Below are 14,273 nucleotides of genomic sequence, written 5' to 3'. Positions count from 1 at the left end.
AATCCGCCCCCAGCAGCCACCAAGAGTGTGGTGGCTTCTGCAACAAGCAGACCCAAATGTGTGGGGTGGACACGTCCCAGGGGTAGGAGATCCCTGGAGCTCCTCAGGCTTTGTGTTGGGATTTGGGATGATGCTGGCGGTGGGTGGTGGGTGACAAGGGACACATCCCCACGCGTGTCTGTCGATCAACACCTCCAGGGAGAAGACCACGGCCACCGATGACATCAGGACGGTGCAGACGTCCCTTTTCAGCCTGGTGAAGGATTTCTTCTGCAGGAGCTTCTCCGGGGAGGAGATGCAGAGCTTGCTGAACTACCTGGCAGGAGCACAGGATGAGCAGCAGGTGTGTCACCGGCCACGCCGTGGTCCCCAAACCCCTCAGCGAATCCTGGGCTGGGGAGAAGCCACTGAGATCCCAGTGGGACACTCGGAGGGCAGTGGACAACCATCCCGGTGTCCTGCAGGTCTGTGGGGCACTGGAGGTGATCCACAGCCTGCTGAAGGGCTCCCCAGCCCAGGAGCAGCTCTTCGCCTTCCTCTTCGAGCCGGGCCACGTGGAGCTGCTCTTCTCCCTGCTGGTGCAGAAGAGGTTCTCGGATGAAGTGAGGGAAAGGGTCTTCAAGGTAGGGTGGGTCCCCAGCGCCCACCTCCTGCTGCCCCCAGAAGGGATGTCACAGCCAGGTGGCCTCTTCTCACTGTCCCACCAGGTCCTCTACAAGATGCTGAAGTACGAGAAGGTCCCCGAGCGCAGCAAGAGCCGCCTGAAGCTGAAGGACATCGGGTACCACGGGCTCATCTCCTACCTCAGCGACATTCCCGGCTCCATGCTGCTCTTCCGCTGCCTCTCGGAGCAGGTCCTGGGGGCAGGTACCGTGTGCCAAAGAAGCCAGGCCAACCATCCCAACCATGTGCCGTGGGATCATCACTGGTGGCTTCCCACTGATTTATTAAAGAAACACGGATATTGATCTAGCACCGATATCCAGCTGTGACGGACAAAAGCTCTCTAACAGTTTAAAGTTAGAAAGTGTATGTTCATTGCGGCGCCGGGCAGCGTGCGGGATAGCTCCCAAATGCACACTGCACCTTTCCAATGATTACAGAGTCCTTTTATCCACACAAGTGTTGAATACCCAAAACACAAATACATATTCATACTTTTGGCACATCCCATTCCTCGCTTCCTATGCTAATCATTCCCAAAGCTATTAAGCATACGTAGTTTGTTCCTTGAAATGGGTCGGTGGTCTCTTTCATGAGGAGGGGTCCCAGAATGAGGAAGTAAATGAAGTCTTCCTCATTTTGACCTTGCTACCTTTTCAATGTAAATATGACAAATGAACCTTGGTAGAACTCCCATTCCCTGTCTTCAATTGGCTTCAGAACAGAGGAGGCCCACAATTGTCTTATGTTCCTAAAAGCTGTTTGTCAGTTTCTACATTCTTCATTACAAACCCAGCTAACGAAACATGGTGTTGACAAGCAATCAATTATTAGTTAACTACTAACTCTTAACTTCATCAAGGCCTACTTACAAAATCCCTTTATTTTAATTAACTCCAGTAAGGCTTATCTCTAACTAAAATCTTAGCTCCTCTAAAATCTCTAAATCTCTTAAAGTTTATGTTTCACCACGGGGCTCAGCTGGGCTGGGTCTTTGGTGGCTCTTGGGGACAGCAGGAAGTGTCCCACCACTGTGCTGACTCTCTTTGTCCACAGACCCTCCCAACTACAAGGACCTGGTGGCCGTGGTGTACCTGTCCCACCGGGCTGAGCTGAGCATCCGACTCGACATCTGCCGCAAGGTGAGCGGGGCCGGGACACAACGGGAGGTGACAAAGGTGTCACCCCGGGGTTGAGCTCCTTGGACACCCAGCTGTGCCCAAAAGTGCTGGCCGTGGGGATGGTGGTGACACAGATCTGGCAGCACAGAAATGGTGCAGCTCCAGCAGCCCAAGATGGTTTTGTAGGATGTGGGGTGCTCCTGTTGCTGGGATGGGTCCACCCATCAAGAGCTGGGGCAGCAGCATCCAGTGTCCTTCCTTTTCCTTCTCCTTTTCCTTCTCCTTTTCCTTCTCCTTTTCCTCCTCCTTTTCCTCCTCCTTTTCCTCCTCCTTTTCCTCCTCCTTTTCCTCCTCCTTTTCCTCCTCCTTTTCCTCCTCCTTTTCCTCCTCCTTTCCCTTCTCCTTTCCCTTCTCCTTTCCCTTCTCCTTTCCCTTCTCCTTTTCCATCTCCTGCAGCTCTTCCACCTGATCTACGCGCAGCAGGACCTGGTGAAGCAGCTGGCCAGGTTGGCCGGCTGGCAGGACACGCTCACCAAGCTCTACGTGAAGGAGTCCTACGAGTGCCGCCAGCACAGCCTGAGCACCGCGGGCTGCCCGGAGCTGCTGCGCCTCTCCGAGCCCTCCGGCAAGGACAGGATGAGCCCACCGCCCGCCGAGCTCCAGGAGCTCGATGTCTTCCTCCCGCTGGGATACGAGGCCTCGGACCAGGAGCTCTCCGAGGGCTTCTCCGACCACTCCATCTCCCCGAGCGGCCGCACCAAGTCCTTCCACTCCTACAACTTCAAGTCCTTCGACTCCTCGGACCGGGCCAGCCGCTCGTCCTCCAACCCCGGGGACGGTCCCCCCTTTGACGGCGTCTACCACCCGCTGTCCCCCTTCTCCACCTCGCCCTTCGACCTGGGGCTGGACCTGGCCAGCACCAGCTCCATGGCCACGGCCGAGAGCGGCACCCAGACCCCGGCCAGCGGCCCCGGCACCCCCTCGCCCCTGGAGAGCTTCAAGCCCTTCCCGGGAATGCGAGCGCGCAAGAGCTCCAGCCTGTCCAACGTCCTGGATGAGAGCAGCTACCAGGACGTGCTGCCCAGCGACAACGTCTCCAACACCAGCAACCCCCAGGTGAGCCCCAAACCCTCATCCCCACCATGCTGGGGCACTGCGGGGCGCCTCTCACCTTCCTCTCCGCCCGCAGCAAACCCCCGAGGAGGAGCTGTGCAACCTCCTGACCAACATCATCTTCTCGGTGACGTGGCGCGGGGTCGAGGGCTGGGACGAGGCGGCCTGGAGGGAGCGCGGCCAGGTCTTCTCCGTGCTCACCAAGCTGGGCACGGCCTGCGAGCTGGTGCGGCCCCCGGACGAGATCAAGCGCAGGTGAGGCCTCGCCCGCGCCCCGGGGGTGCATCCCGAGGGAAGGGCACCCTCCGGAGCCGCTGCTGTCCCACAGCCTGCTGGAGATGATGCTGGAGTCGGCGCTGACGGACCTGAAGGAGTCGGGCCCGGCGGCGCTGCCCGGGCTCACCCACAATGCCCTGAAGCTGCTGCGGCTGCTCCAGGATTTCCTCTTCTCCGAGGGACACAACAACCAGGCCCTGTGGAGCGAGAAGGTGTGGATGGGAGTGAGCAGGGATTCCTGATCCCAAACCATGGCTCTGCTAATCCCTAATGTCAACCCTGGCCCTGAAAGCAGCCCCACCTGCAGAGCTTGAACATAACCTCAGATTTATGCCTAAATTGAAATCAAAGCCTAATCCTAACCGTGGGAAATAACCTCAGACTCAATCCTAAATTTAAATCAAAGCCTAATCCTAATTTTAGGAAATAACCTCTGCTTTATTTGTAATCTTAAATCAAACCCCAATCCCAGTCCTTAAACCTTAATCCTAACCCCTAATCCTAGACTTTAATCTTAAACCTTTACCATAAATGCAGCCCTTCATCCTCTAAACCCTGAACCTAAACCCTAAGATTAACTCATAAACTCTAAATTTAACTCTTCCTCCTAAATCAGGATCCTAAACCTTAACTCCACATCTTTGTCATAAAGCCCAACCCTTAATCCTAATCTTAACCCTAACTCTTTGTGTAAACTCAAAGAGTAAACTCCAATTACTCACAGCCTGTAATCTCACTGTACTTCCTACATCCTAATCCTAAACCTTACTGCTATACCTTTGTCCCGAAGCTCAACCCTGACTCCTATCCTATACCCCAGCCCTAATCCTGACCCCTGACCATAAATCCTGAGCCCCAACCTCATGCCAAACCCAGACTAGTTTGTCACGAGCTGGGTTCAGCCCGAATCCGAGGAGGGCTGGGAGATGGGGCCGGTGGTTTGGCAGGGGTGTGGTTCCTGCCCGGGCAGGGGCTCACGGTGTGTGTCCCCCCCCCAAGATCTACGAGGGGGTCAGCAGCCTGCTGGACAAGCTGGGCGTGTGGCACCACCTGGCCGACGGCACCTCCGACCTGAAGGAGATGGCGCAGACGGGACTGCGGGTGCTCATCGGGTACATCCTGCTGCAGGACCCCCAGGTGGGTCACTGTCACGATCCGCTTATTGCGGGGTGTCGTGATGGTTCTTTTCACCGATCCCAAAAGTGCAAAAAAGGCAAACAACAAGGGACTGTCAGTTAATCACAACAAATGCACCTTTATTAGGGGCCAAAACAGCAAATGCGATGGTGGGGATCGGAAAGGAGATAAAGGATAGAGAGAGAGAGAAGAGGGGTATGGGAATAGCTACCAACACAGGCGAGATCCTCAGTGGTCTGGACGATGGGGATCTGTCTGTCGTGTCGGGGAAGTCTTCGAAGTTCTGGTCGACTCGGGGGTCCAATTATAGTCCACAGAGGAAAGAGGGGGGAACAAGTGTAACAATGAAAGTCCATTGTAATCGCCACGCGGGAACAGGTGAGTCCACAGAAACCACCAAAGCAAGACGAATCCAATGAAGAATAAGTCCATTTGAATCACTGAAGGAAAACAGGTCATGTCATTAGTGGTCAGACCACCAATTTCCCCTCCTCCCTATAGCAGGGGTCTCAGTCCTTGGGAGGAGGGTTCTCATTCTTTGTTTGTCACAGTGGTAACGAGGCAGATGAGGGGTCTTCAATGAAGGACCGCGAGAGTCACCCCAAAAGTTCATTGGGCTTAAGAACGGAGATTAGAAGCAGGCCGCGCATCAGGCTGTCCCGTGCTGGGTCCATGTCAGGTCTTTGCCAAGTCCTTGCCAACTCCTTGCCAAGTTCTTGCCAGGCCTTGTTCGGAACAGCCAGCGTGACGGTTCAGTGGTTCCACCTGTGCTGTGTCCTGTTCTAAGCCGGAACTGCAGTGGGGGAAGGGATTCTTTCTCGTGGCAATCGGAAGGCAGAATGGAAAATGAGGGGCTTCAGACGGGCTCTTACAGTCACCCCTCCCCGGGCACCGCGGCGGCGCCGCAGCGGCCCCCGCCTGACGTCCCCTGTCCCCGCAGCTGCACTCGCTGGCCTACGTGAAGCTGCACAGCCTCCTGCAGACCACGTCGGCCCCGCGGAGGGACGAGGCCTGTTACCTGCTGGGGAAGCTGGAGACGCCCCTGCGGCGCTCCCTGGACTCCAGGTCGGAGACTTTCTCCTGGTTGGTGCCCATCATCCGCACGCTGATGGATCAGTGCTACGAGACCCTGCAGCTGCAGCAGTTCCTGCCCTCGCTGCCCCCCACCAACGGCAGCCCCACCTTCTACGAGGATTTCCAGCTCTTCTGCACCACCCCAGAGTGGAGGGGCTTCATCGAGAAGCACGTGGGTGCCGTGGGGTGGGGTGGTTGTTGTGGGATTACCTTGGATGAGGGGTGGTGGGTGCCAAGCCCTGGGAATGCCTCTCTGCTCGTCCAGGTGCAGCCCACCATGGCCCAGTTTGAGATGGACACGTTTGCCAGGAGCCACGACCTGATGTCCAACTTCTGGAACGCCTGTTACGATGCCATGATGAGCAGCTCCCAGCGCCGGGAGCAGGAGAAGGCGGCCAGCCGCAAGTTGTTCCAGGTACTGCCTGCTCCTTGTCCCTGGGATGTCACCCTGGGGCGTGCTCTTTATCCTGGGGACGCTCTGCTCACCCCTGGGGTGTCACTCTGGGTGCTCCTCATCCTGGGGATGTGTTCCTCACCCCCAGGATGTCATCCAGGGATGTGCTCCTTATCCTGGGGACGTGCTCCTCACCCCAAGGATGTCACACAGGGGATAAGCTCCTTATCCTGGGGACATGCTCCTCACCCCAGGGACGTCACTCTGGGTTCTCCTCAGCCTGGGGACATGCTCCTCACCCCAAGGATGTCACACAGGGAATGTGCTCCTCGCTCTGGGGATGTCGTTCTAGGAATGTGCTCCCTCTCCCTGGGGTATTAATCCTGGGGTTGTGCTCTTCACCCCAGGGATGCCATCCTGGGGACATTGCCTTCAGGAAGTGCTCCTCCTCCTGGGGATGTTGTCCTGGGGATGTGCTCCTCGTGCCAGGCACATTATCCCTGGGATGTGGTCCTCATCCCGGGGATATCATCCCAGGGACACACTCCTCATCCCAACCACATCATCCTGGCGATGTTCTCCTTACCCTGAGGACGTCACCCTGTGGACGTCCCCAAGCCCCAGCCTGTTGTCACCTCACTCTGGTGCCCCCTCGGCAGGAGCTGGTGCTGGAGCCGGCGGCGAAGCGCTGCAAGGCGGAGAACGCCCGGCACGCCAACGTCCTCAAGCAGACCAACAACCACCACAGCACCGTGCTCAAGCAGTGGCAGTCCCTGTGCCGCCTGCTCACCTCGCCCCGCTCCGCCTGGGCCGACCGGTGAGTCCCCACCTCGTCCCCAGGGAGGGGTGGCACAGCCAGGGGTTCCCCAGGGTGCCTGACCCCCCGCTGTCCCCCAGGAACCCACCGGAGGTTCGCTGGAAGCTGTCAAGTGCCGAGACCTACTCCCGGATGAGGCTGAAGCTGGTGCCCAACCTCAATTTCGACCAACACTTGGAGGCCAGCGCCCTACGGGACAATCTGGGTGAGGTGGTGGCGCTGGGGCACCTGTGGGTCCTCCCGTGCCACAGGCGAGGGATGTCACCGGTGGGGTCGGGCTGGGAGATGGCATGGATGGCGTTGGATTTGGGAGCGCTTCAGAGGAGTTGCCCCCAGCTCGTGGGGGTGGTGGCTCCTGCTGACCCCCTCCTCATTTCAGGAGCTGACCACCTCCAGAACCCCGCCGAGTCCCTCCCGCTCGCCATGGCCAAGGAGGCCAAGGTGAGCGAGCTGGAGGATGACCAGCTGGCCGAGGAGGACCTCCCTGTCCTGGACAACCAGTTGAGTGACCCCACCCCTGCCACAGCGCGGGCTCACCTGGGCTGGGGGTGCCACCAGAGTGTCCTCACCCCACGGTGCCACGCAGGGCTGAGCCCAAGGAGCAGAACCAGCGGGAGAAGCTGGTGGTGTCGGAGGACTGCGAGCTCATCACGACAGTGGCCGTGGTCCCTGGGCGCCTGGAGGTGACAACCCAGCACGTTTATTTCTACGACGGCAGCAGCGAGAAGGAGGAGACGGAGGGAGGTAACAGCGGGCGCTCCTTGAGGGGTGTGAGGAACCCCCGCCCAGCCCCGTCCCTGCCTCGGGAATGGCGGGATGGTGACACCTGGGGGGTCCCCGCGTCCCCCCGCCCTCGGCAGGGATCGGCTACGACTTCAAGCGCCCCTTGTCCCACCTGCGCGAGGTCCACCTGCGCCGCTACAACCTGCGCCGCTCCGCCCTCGAGCTCTTCTTCATCGACCAGGCCAACTACTTCCTCAACTTCAGAAAGAAGGTGGGGACCCCCTCATCCCCTCCCAGGGCCACAGCTCTGCCCGAGCTCTGGCAGCTCCACGTCCTTCTGTCCTGTCCAGGTGAGGAACAAGGTGTATTCCTGCATCCTTGGCCTGCGGCCCCCCAACCAGACCTATTTCGGCAGCCGGTCCCCCCAGGAGCTGCTCAAAGCCTCGGGGCTCACACAGGTACCGGCCCCACCACGCCCGTCCATGTTCCGTGTGTCCCCTTCCCAGATGGAGAAGGGAGGGTGACAGCGTGGGGTGGGGATGCCCGTGGGACCAGGGATGGACATGGACAGGGGATCAGGGATGGTTGTGGATCTGGGAGTGGCCATGGGACCAGGGATGGACATGGACGTGGACATGGACTTGGACAGAGGATGAAGGATGGCTGTTGGGAGTGGCCATGGGACCAGGGATGGACATGGACATGGACATGGACATGGACATGGACTTGGACAGAGGATGAAGGATGGCTGTTGGGAGTGGCCATGGGACCAGGGATGGACATGGACATGGACGTGGACATGGACATGGACTTGGACAGAGGATGAAGGATGGCTGTTGGGAGTGGCCATGGGACCAGGGATGGCAATGGCGTGAGGACAGTCATGGGACAAAGGACAACCGTGAGACATGGGATGGTCTGAGTGCAGGGATGGCCATGGAACTGGGGGTGGCTATGGGATGGGGGTGGCCATTGGACTAGAGGTGACTCTAGAACCAGGGATGACCATGGCGTGGACACGGCCACAGTTCTGGGAACAACTGCGGGACCAGTGATGGCCGTAAGACTGGGGACAACTTTGGAACCAAGGGTGGCCAAGGGACGGGCACTGCCATGTGGCGGGGGGTGTCTGCCCTGTCTCCTCTCCCCCCAAGCCCATCTCCTCCCTCTCCCTTCTCTCCAGAAATGGGTCCTGCGGGAGATCTCCAACTTCGAGTACCTCATGCAGCTGAACACCATCGCGGGGCGCACCTACAACGACCTGTCCCAGTACCCCGTGGTGAGCCCCTGTGTCCCCCACGGTCCCCACACTGACCTGGTGCCCCCACCCCACCTCACCCACCTCCTGCCCCCGCCCAGTTCCCCTGGATCCTGCGGGATTACATCTCGGAGACCCTGGACCTCACCAACCCGGCCGTGTTCCGGGACCTGTCCAAGCCCATCGGGGTGGTCAACGAGCGGCACGCCCGCGACGTCAAGGAGAAGTGAGTACCCCACAAACCGACGGCGGGGGATGCGGGGAGCACCTGGCCGGTTCCTGGTGGACCCCATCCCACCTGGCCTGCAGGTACGAGAGCTTTGAGGACCCCACGGGCACGGTGGACAAGTTCCACTACGGCACTCACTACTCCAACGCCGCCGGGGTCATGCACTACCTGATCCGCACCGAGCCCTTCACCACCCTCCACATCCAGCTGCAGAGCGGCAGGTGGGCACCCGGCAGGTGGATCCTGCAGAGGGGACGTTCGTGGGGACAGCCAGGCTCCAGCCAGGTGTCCTGTGCCTCCAGGTTTGACTGCTCGGACCGGCAGTTCCACTCGGTGCCGGCGGCGTGGCAAGCCCGCATGGAGAACCCGGTGGATGTCAAGGAGCTCATCCCGGAGTTCTTCTACTTCCCGGAGTTCCTGGAGAACCAGAACGGTAAGGGACACCATTGTCACCAACAGGGGAGCGCGGGGCGGGGTCTGTGTCCCTCATCATCCTCGTCCTGCCCGCAGGCTTTGACCTGGGCTGCCTCCAGCTCTCCAATGAGAAGGTGGGGGACGTGGTGCTGCCGCGGTGGGCGCGCTCCCGCGAGGACTTCATCCACCAGCACCGCAAAGCCCTGGTGAGATGGGGAGCCCGTTCAGCCCTGGGGGCGTTCCGGGGCCGTTCCCACCCCGCCCTGACGCCCCGTCCTTGGACAGGAGTCGGAATATGTCTCCGCCCACCTCCACGAGTGGATCGACCTCATTTTTGGGTACAAGCAGCGCGGCCCGGCCGCCGTGGAGGCCCTCAACGTCTTCTACTACTGCACCTACGAGGGTGAGCTGTGGGGCGGAGGGAGGGGGACACCCGCCAGGGGTGTGTCCCCCACCCCCCGTGACCGTCCCCATCCGCAGGGGCCGTGGACCTGGACGCCATCACCGACGAGACGCAGCGCAAGGCTCTGGAGGGCATCATCAGCAACTTCGGGCAGACACCCTGCCAGCTGCTCAAGGTAGCTCAGACCCCCACCCCCAGCCCCCCAAACCGGCCCCTTTTGGGGGGTCCCCCCCACTTCTGACGGGCGCCGTGCCCCCCCAGGAGCCGCACCCCGCCCGGCTGTCGGCGGAGAGCGCCGCCCGCAGGCTGGCCCACCTCGACACCCGCTCCCCCAACGTCTTCGAGAACCTGGGCCAGCTCAAGTCCTTCTTTGTGGAGGTGAGGACGCCCCCGGGGGTCCCTGGGCAGCACTGGGAGGGGTGGGGTGGCCAGGAGGGTGCCCAGCAGCTGCTGTGTCCCCGCAGGGCATCAGCGATGGGGTGGCCCTGGTGCAGGCCGTGGTCCCCAAGAACCAGGCCCATTCCTTCATCACTCAGGGATCCCCCGACATCCTGGTGAGTGTGGGGAAACTGAGGCACGGGGATGTTTTGCTGGTCCGGGGGCGCCCAGGACCAAACCAGGGAGGATCCCAGCAGTAAGAGTGGTGTCACCTCTCCTCCCCCTCTGCCCAGGTCACCGTGAGTGCCAACGGCTTGTTGGGGACCCATAACTGGCTGCCCTACGACAAGAACATCTCCAACTACTTCAGCTTCACCAAAGACCCCACCGTCACCAACGCCAAGTGAGTCACTGGGGCGGAGGGTCCCCAGGGATGGTCCCTGGAGGCGCCACCAGTCCACCACCACCATCCCACGTTCTCCTCACAGGACCCAGCGCTTCCTGCAGGGCCCCTTCGCCCCCGGGGCCGACCTGAGCTCCCGCACGCTGGCCGTGTCCCCCGACGGGAAGCTGCTCTTCAGCGGGGGACACTGGGACAACAGCCTCCGTGTCACCTCGCTGGCCAAAGGCAAGGTCGTGGGGCACATCACCCGGCACATAGGTACGTCCTCCTCCCGTGATGATGGTGATGATGATGATGATGATCTGATGATGCCCTGATGGGGTTGTAGGGCCATAGCGGGAGACAGGTGACACCATGAGGGGCATCTCCCAGTGTCTCCATCTCCTGGGGACAGTCCAGGTCCCAACCTCAGAGCTGGAGGGGAGGGGTGAGGAGCAGCAGCATGCACACCCCAAAATACATCTTGGAATGGGATTGGCAGCAATTCTACATCCAAAAACACATTGTGGTGCCATCCCATGGATGGGGGGGGCCAAGCGTGGTGGGAGGGGACCGACACCTCATGGTGTCCCTCTGGCTGCCGCAGATGTTGTCACCTGCCTGTCACTCGACCTCTGCGGCATCTACCTCATTTCTGGCTCACGGGACACCACCTGCATGGTGTGGCAGGTCCTACAGCAGGTAAGGGCTCGAGGGGCAGGGGGAGCTCGTGGTGGGCGCTGCCAGCAGGTCACTGATGTCCCCATGTCCCCAACGCCAGGGTGGCTTTTCCAGCGGCTTGGCTCCCAAGCCCGTCCAGGTGCTGTACGGCCATGACGCCGAGGTGACGTGTGTGGCCATCAGCACCGAGCTGGACATGGCCGTGTCCGGCTCCAAGGTGAGCTGGCGGGGCCGTGGGGTGGCCGTGGGATGGGCGGTGCCACCACCACCGTCACCCTGCGTCCCCTTCCTCCCCCCAGGACGGCACCATCATCACCCACACCGTGCGCCGGGGTCTCTTCATCCGCTCCCTGCGGCCGCCCGGCGAGAGCTGTCCCCCCGCCGTCCTGTCCCACCTGGCCGTGGGGCCCGAGGGGCAGGTGGTGGCCCAAACCGCCGTGGGGCAACCCTCCTGCTCCAAGGTAGGTCCAGGTGTCCCCACGGTCCCCTGCTGGCCACCGGCGCCGCCGCCACGCTCCCGCTGTGCTCCTTGCAGGAGAGGTTCGCGCTGCACCTGTACTCGGTGAACGGGAAGCTCCTGTCCTCCGTCCCGCTGGACCGGGAGGTGACAGCCATGTGCCTGACTGAGGACTTCGTGGTGCTGGGGACCTCGGAGTGCGGGCTGGAGATCCGCGAGCTCCAGAGGTGAGGGATGGCTGTGCCCTGTCCAGTCCCTGACATGCCCTCAGGGTGTCCCATTCCGTGGTGTCCCACTCCGTGGTGTCCCATTCCATGGTGTCCCACACCAAGGTGTCCCATGTCAAGGTGTCCCATTCCACGGTGTCCCATTCCGTGGTGTCCCACTCCGTGGTGTCCCATTCTGTGGTGTCCCATTCTGTGGTGTCCCACTCCGTGGTGTCCCACTCCGTGGTGTCCCATTCCATGCTGTCCCATGCTGTGGTGTCCCATGCTGTGATGTCCCATTCCATGGTGTCCCACGCGGTGGTGTCCCATTCCATGATGTCCCATTCCATGGTGTTCCACTCCATGGTGTCCCATTCCGTGGTGTCCCACGCCATGATGTCCCATGCCGTGGTGTCCCATTCCGTGGTATCCCATGCTGTGGTATCCCATTCTGTGGTGTCCCATTCCGTGGTGTCCCACTCCATGGTGTCCCAGTCCGTGGTGTCCCACTCCGTGGTGTCCCACTCCGTGGTGTCCCACGCCGTGGTGTCCCACTCCGTGGTGTCCCACGCCGTGGTGTCCCATTCCGTGGTGTCCCACTCCGTGGTGTCCCACTCCGTGGTGTCCCACGCCGTGGTGTCCCATTCCATGGTGTTCCACTCCGTGGTGTCCCATTCCGTGGTGTCCCATTCCGTGGTGTCCCACTCCGTGGTGTCCCACTCCGTGGTGTCCCATTCTGTGATGTCCCACTCCGTGGTGTCCCACTCCATGGTGTCCCACTCCGTGGTGTCCCACGCCGTGGTGTCCCATTCCGTGGTGTCCCACTCCATGGTGTCCCATTCCGTGGTGTCCCACTCCATGGTGTCCCATTCCGTGGTGTCCCACTCCGTGGTGTCCCCAGCCTCAGGGCGGCCGTGCCCCCCGTGCCCATGCGGGTGCCCGTGCACAGCGTGTCCGTCACCAAGGAGAAGAGCCACATCCTGGTGGGGCTGGAGGATGGAAAACTCATCGTGGTGGGCGCTGGGCAGCCCGCGGAGGTGAGCGGGACCCCCAGCCAGGGCAGGGTGGGAGGGGGACGTGGCTCGGTGTCCCCTGGGTGGGGACATCGGTGTGTCCTCCCCAGAGCTGAGGGGGACCGGGCTGGGGTGGGGAAGGGGATGGGGGTGGAGATGGGAGGGAGATGGGGATGGAGAGGAGGATGAGGGTCTGGAAGGAGATGGTGATAGGGAAGGGGATGAAGATGGGGTTGGATAAAGGGTTTTGGGAAGGGGATTGGGATGGAGAAAAGGATGAGGATCTGGAAGAAGACAAGGATGGAAATGGGGAAGGAGAAGAGGATGGGATGGAGAAGCAGATCTGGGAAGGAATGAGGAGGAAGAATGGGATGAGAAACTGAGAGGAGATAGGGATGGAGAAGGGGATGAGGGCCTTGGGATGGGGATGGAGAAGGGGATGAGGATCTTGGGATGGGAGAGATGAAGAGGATGAGGATGGCAATGCAGAAGGGGATAAGGACCTTGGGATGGGACGGAGATGAAGAGGATGAGGATGGGGATGGAGAAGGGGATGAGGACCTTGGGATGGGATGGCGATGGAGAAGGGGATGAGGACTTGGGATGGGATGGGGATGGAGAAGGGGATGAGGACCTTGGAACAGGATGGGGATGGAGAAGGGGATGAGGACTTGGGATGGGATGGGATGGGATGGGATGGGATGGGATGGGATGGGATGGGATGGGATGGAGAAGGGGATGAGGACCTTGGGATGGGATGGAGATGAAGAGGATGAGGATGGGGATGGAGAAGGGGATGAGGACTTGGGATGGGGGCATGGGAGGGGATGGATAGAGGATTTGGGGATGGGAAAGGCGCTCACCCCCGTCCCCAGGTGCGGCCGGGCCAGTTCCACCGGCGGCTGTGGCGTTCCACGCGGCGCATCTCCCAGGTGTCGGCTGGAGAGACGGAATACAACCCCTCCGAGGGCAGGGCCTAGGCTGGCACCCACCACCCACCCACCTACCCACCCACCCCGGGGGTGCCCCGTGCCCCCCACACGGACTTGGGGACCCCCGGGCGCCGAGGGGGGCCCGGAGAGCCCCGCCCCGCCCGACATCCGTGGCCTTATCCAGCCCCGCCGGGGTGTCCAGCCCCCCCTGGATTTTTGGGAGCCGCCTCCCCCGTTGTCACAGCGGGAGGGGGGACAGGAGGAGGTGGGGACCCCTCGCTGGGAAGGGGGGGGTGGGGTGGCACAGCCCCCCCCGCCGTGCCCGCTGGCCAGGAGCCGGCGGCGTGTGGGTGTCCCCCGCTTATTTTTTATTTCTATCCATTTTTAGAGCTTTTACAGAAAAAAAAAGAATTGTTATTAATAATAATAATAATAATAATAATAATAATATATCTGTGGGAAATCAAGGTGTGAGGCCCGTGGCTGCCCCGAGATGGGGACACACCCCCTCCTGTGTGTGTCCCCCAGTGTGCCCCCGCTCCGGTGTCCTGCGTTGTGGGGGGGGGGCCCAGCCCAGGCTGTGCCAGGCAGGAGGACACGGG

The 14,273-nt window shown here is 60.9% G+C and overlaps 1 protein-coding gene across 1 annotated transcript in view; it reads left to right on the top strand.

Moving 5' to 3' along the window:
• NBEAL2 (neurobeachin like 2) overlaps positions 1 to 14,109 on the top strand; it is a 31,893-nt gene extending 17,784 nt beyond the window's left edge. The window contains exons 23-55 of the mRNA XM_053985407.1: positions 199 to 343; positions 465 to 623; positions 708 to 867; positions 1,720 to 1,805; positions 2,241 to 2,900; positions 2,974 to 3,152; positions 3,226 to 3,385; positions 4,173 to 4,310; positions 5,251 to 5,556; positions 5,650 to 5,799; positions 6,438 to 6,595; positions 6,676 to 6,800; positions 6,975 to 7,095; positions 7,182 to 7,339; positions 7,456 to 7,589; positions 7,669 to 7,776; positions 8,502 to 8,597; positions 8,678 to 8,802; positions 8,886 to 9,026; positions 9,108 to 9,238; positions 9,316 to 9,425; positions 9,505 to 9,622; positions 9,700 to 9,797; positions 9,884 to 10,000; positions 10,087 to 10,176; positions 10,294 to 10,403; positions 10,489 to 10,661; positions 10,990 to 11,084; positions 11,164 to 11,280; positions 11,363 to 11,524; positions 11,599 to 11,747; positions 12,628 to 12,763; positions 13,615 to 14,109. Coding sequence (XP_053841382.1) covers positions 199 to 343; positions 465 to 623; positions 708 to 867; positions 1,720 to 1,805; positions 2,241 to 2,900; positions 2,974 to 3,152; positions 3,226 to 3,385; positions 4,173 to 4,310; positions 5,251 to 5,556; positions 5,650 to 5,799; positions 6,438 to 6,595; positions 6,676 to 6,800; positions 6,975 to 7,095; positions 7,182 to 7,339; positions 7,456 to 7,589; positions 7,669 to 7,776; positions 8,502 to 8,597; positions 8,678 to 8,802; positions 8,886 to 9,026; positions 9,108 to 9,238; positions 9,316 to 9,425; positions 9,505 to 9,622; positions 9,700 to 9,797; positions 9,884 to 10,000; positions 10,087 to 10,176; positions 10,294 to 10,403; positions 10,489 to 10,661; positions 10,990 to 11,084; positions 11,164 to 11,280; positions 11,363 to 11,524; positions 11,599 to 11,747; positions 12,628 to 12,763; positions 13,615 to 13,719 — 5,020 coding nt within the window. The 3' untranslated portion in view covers positions 13,720 to 14,109. The remainder of the gene's footprint in view (positions 1 to 198; positions 344 to 464; positions 624 to 707; positions 868 to 1,719; positions 1,806 to 2,240; positions 2,901 to 2,973; positions 3,153 to 3,225; positions 3,386 to 4,172; positions 4,311 to 5,250; positions 5,557 to 5,649; positions 5,800 to 6,437; positions 6,596 to 6,675; positions 6,801 to 6,974; positions 7,096 to 7,181; positions 7,340 to 7,455; positions 7,590 to 7,668; positions 7,777 to 8,501; positions 8,598 to 8,677; positions 8,803 to 8,885; positions 9,027 to 9,107; positions 9,239 to 9,315; positions 9,426 to 9,504; positions 9,623 to 9,699; positions 9,798 to 9,883; positions 10,001 to 10,086; positions 10,177 to 10,293; positions 10,404 to 10,488; positions 10,662 to 10,989; positions 11,085 to 11,163; positions 11,281 to 11,362; positions 11,525 to 11,598; positions 11,748 to 12,627; positions 12,764 to 13,614) is intronic.
• Positions 14,110 to 14,273: the final 164 nt, after the last annotated feature.

Source organism: Vidua macroura, chromosome 1 (assembly GCF_024509145.1).
Source record: "Vidua macroura isolate BioBank_ID:100142 chromosome 1, ASM2450914v1, whole genome shotgun sequence".
Classification (NCBI taxonomy): domain Eukaryota; kingdom Metazoa; phylum Chordata; class Aves; order Passeriformes; family Viduidae; genus Vidua; species Vidua macroura.
Note: the sequence above shows the minus strand (reverse complement) of the source record. Positions and strands in the feature narration are given on the sequence as shown.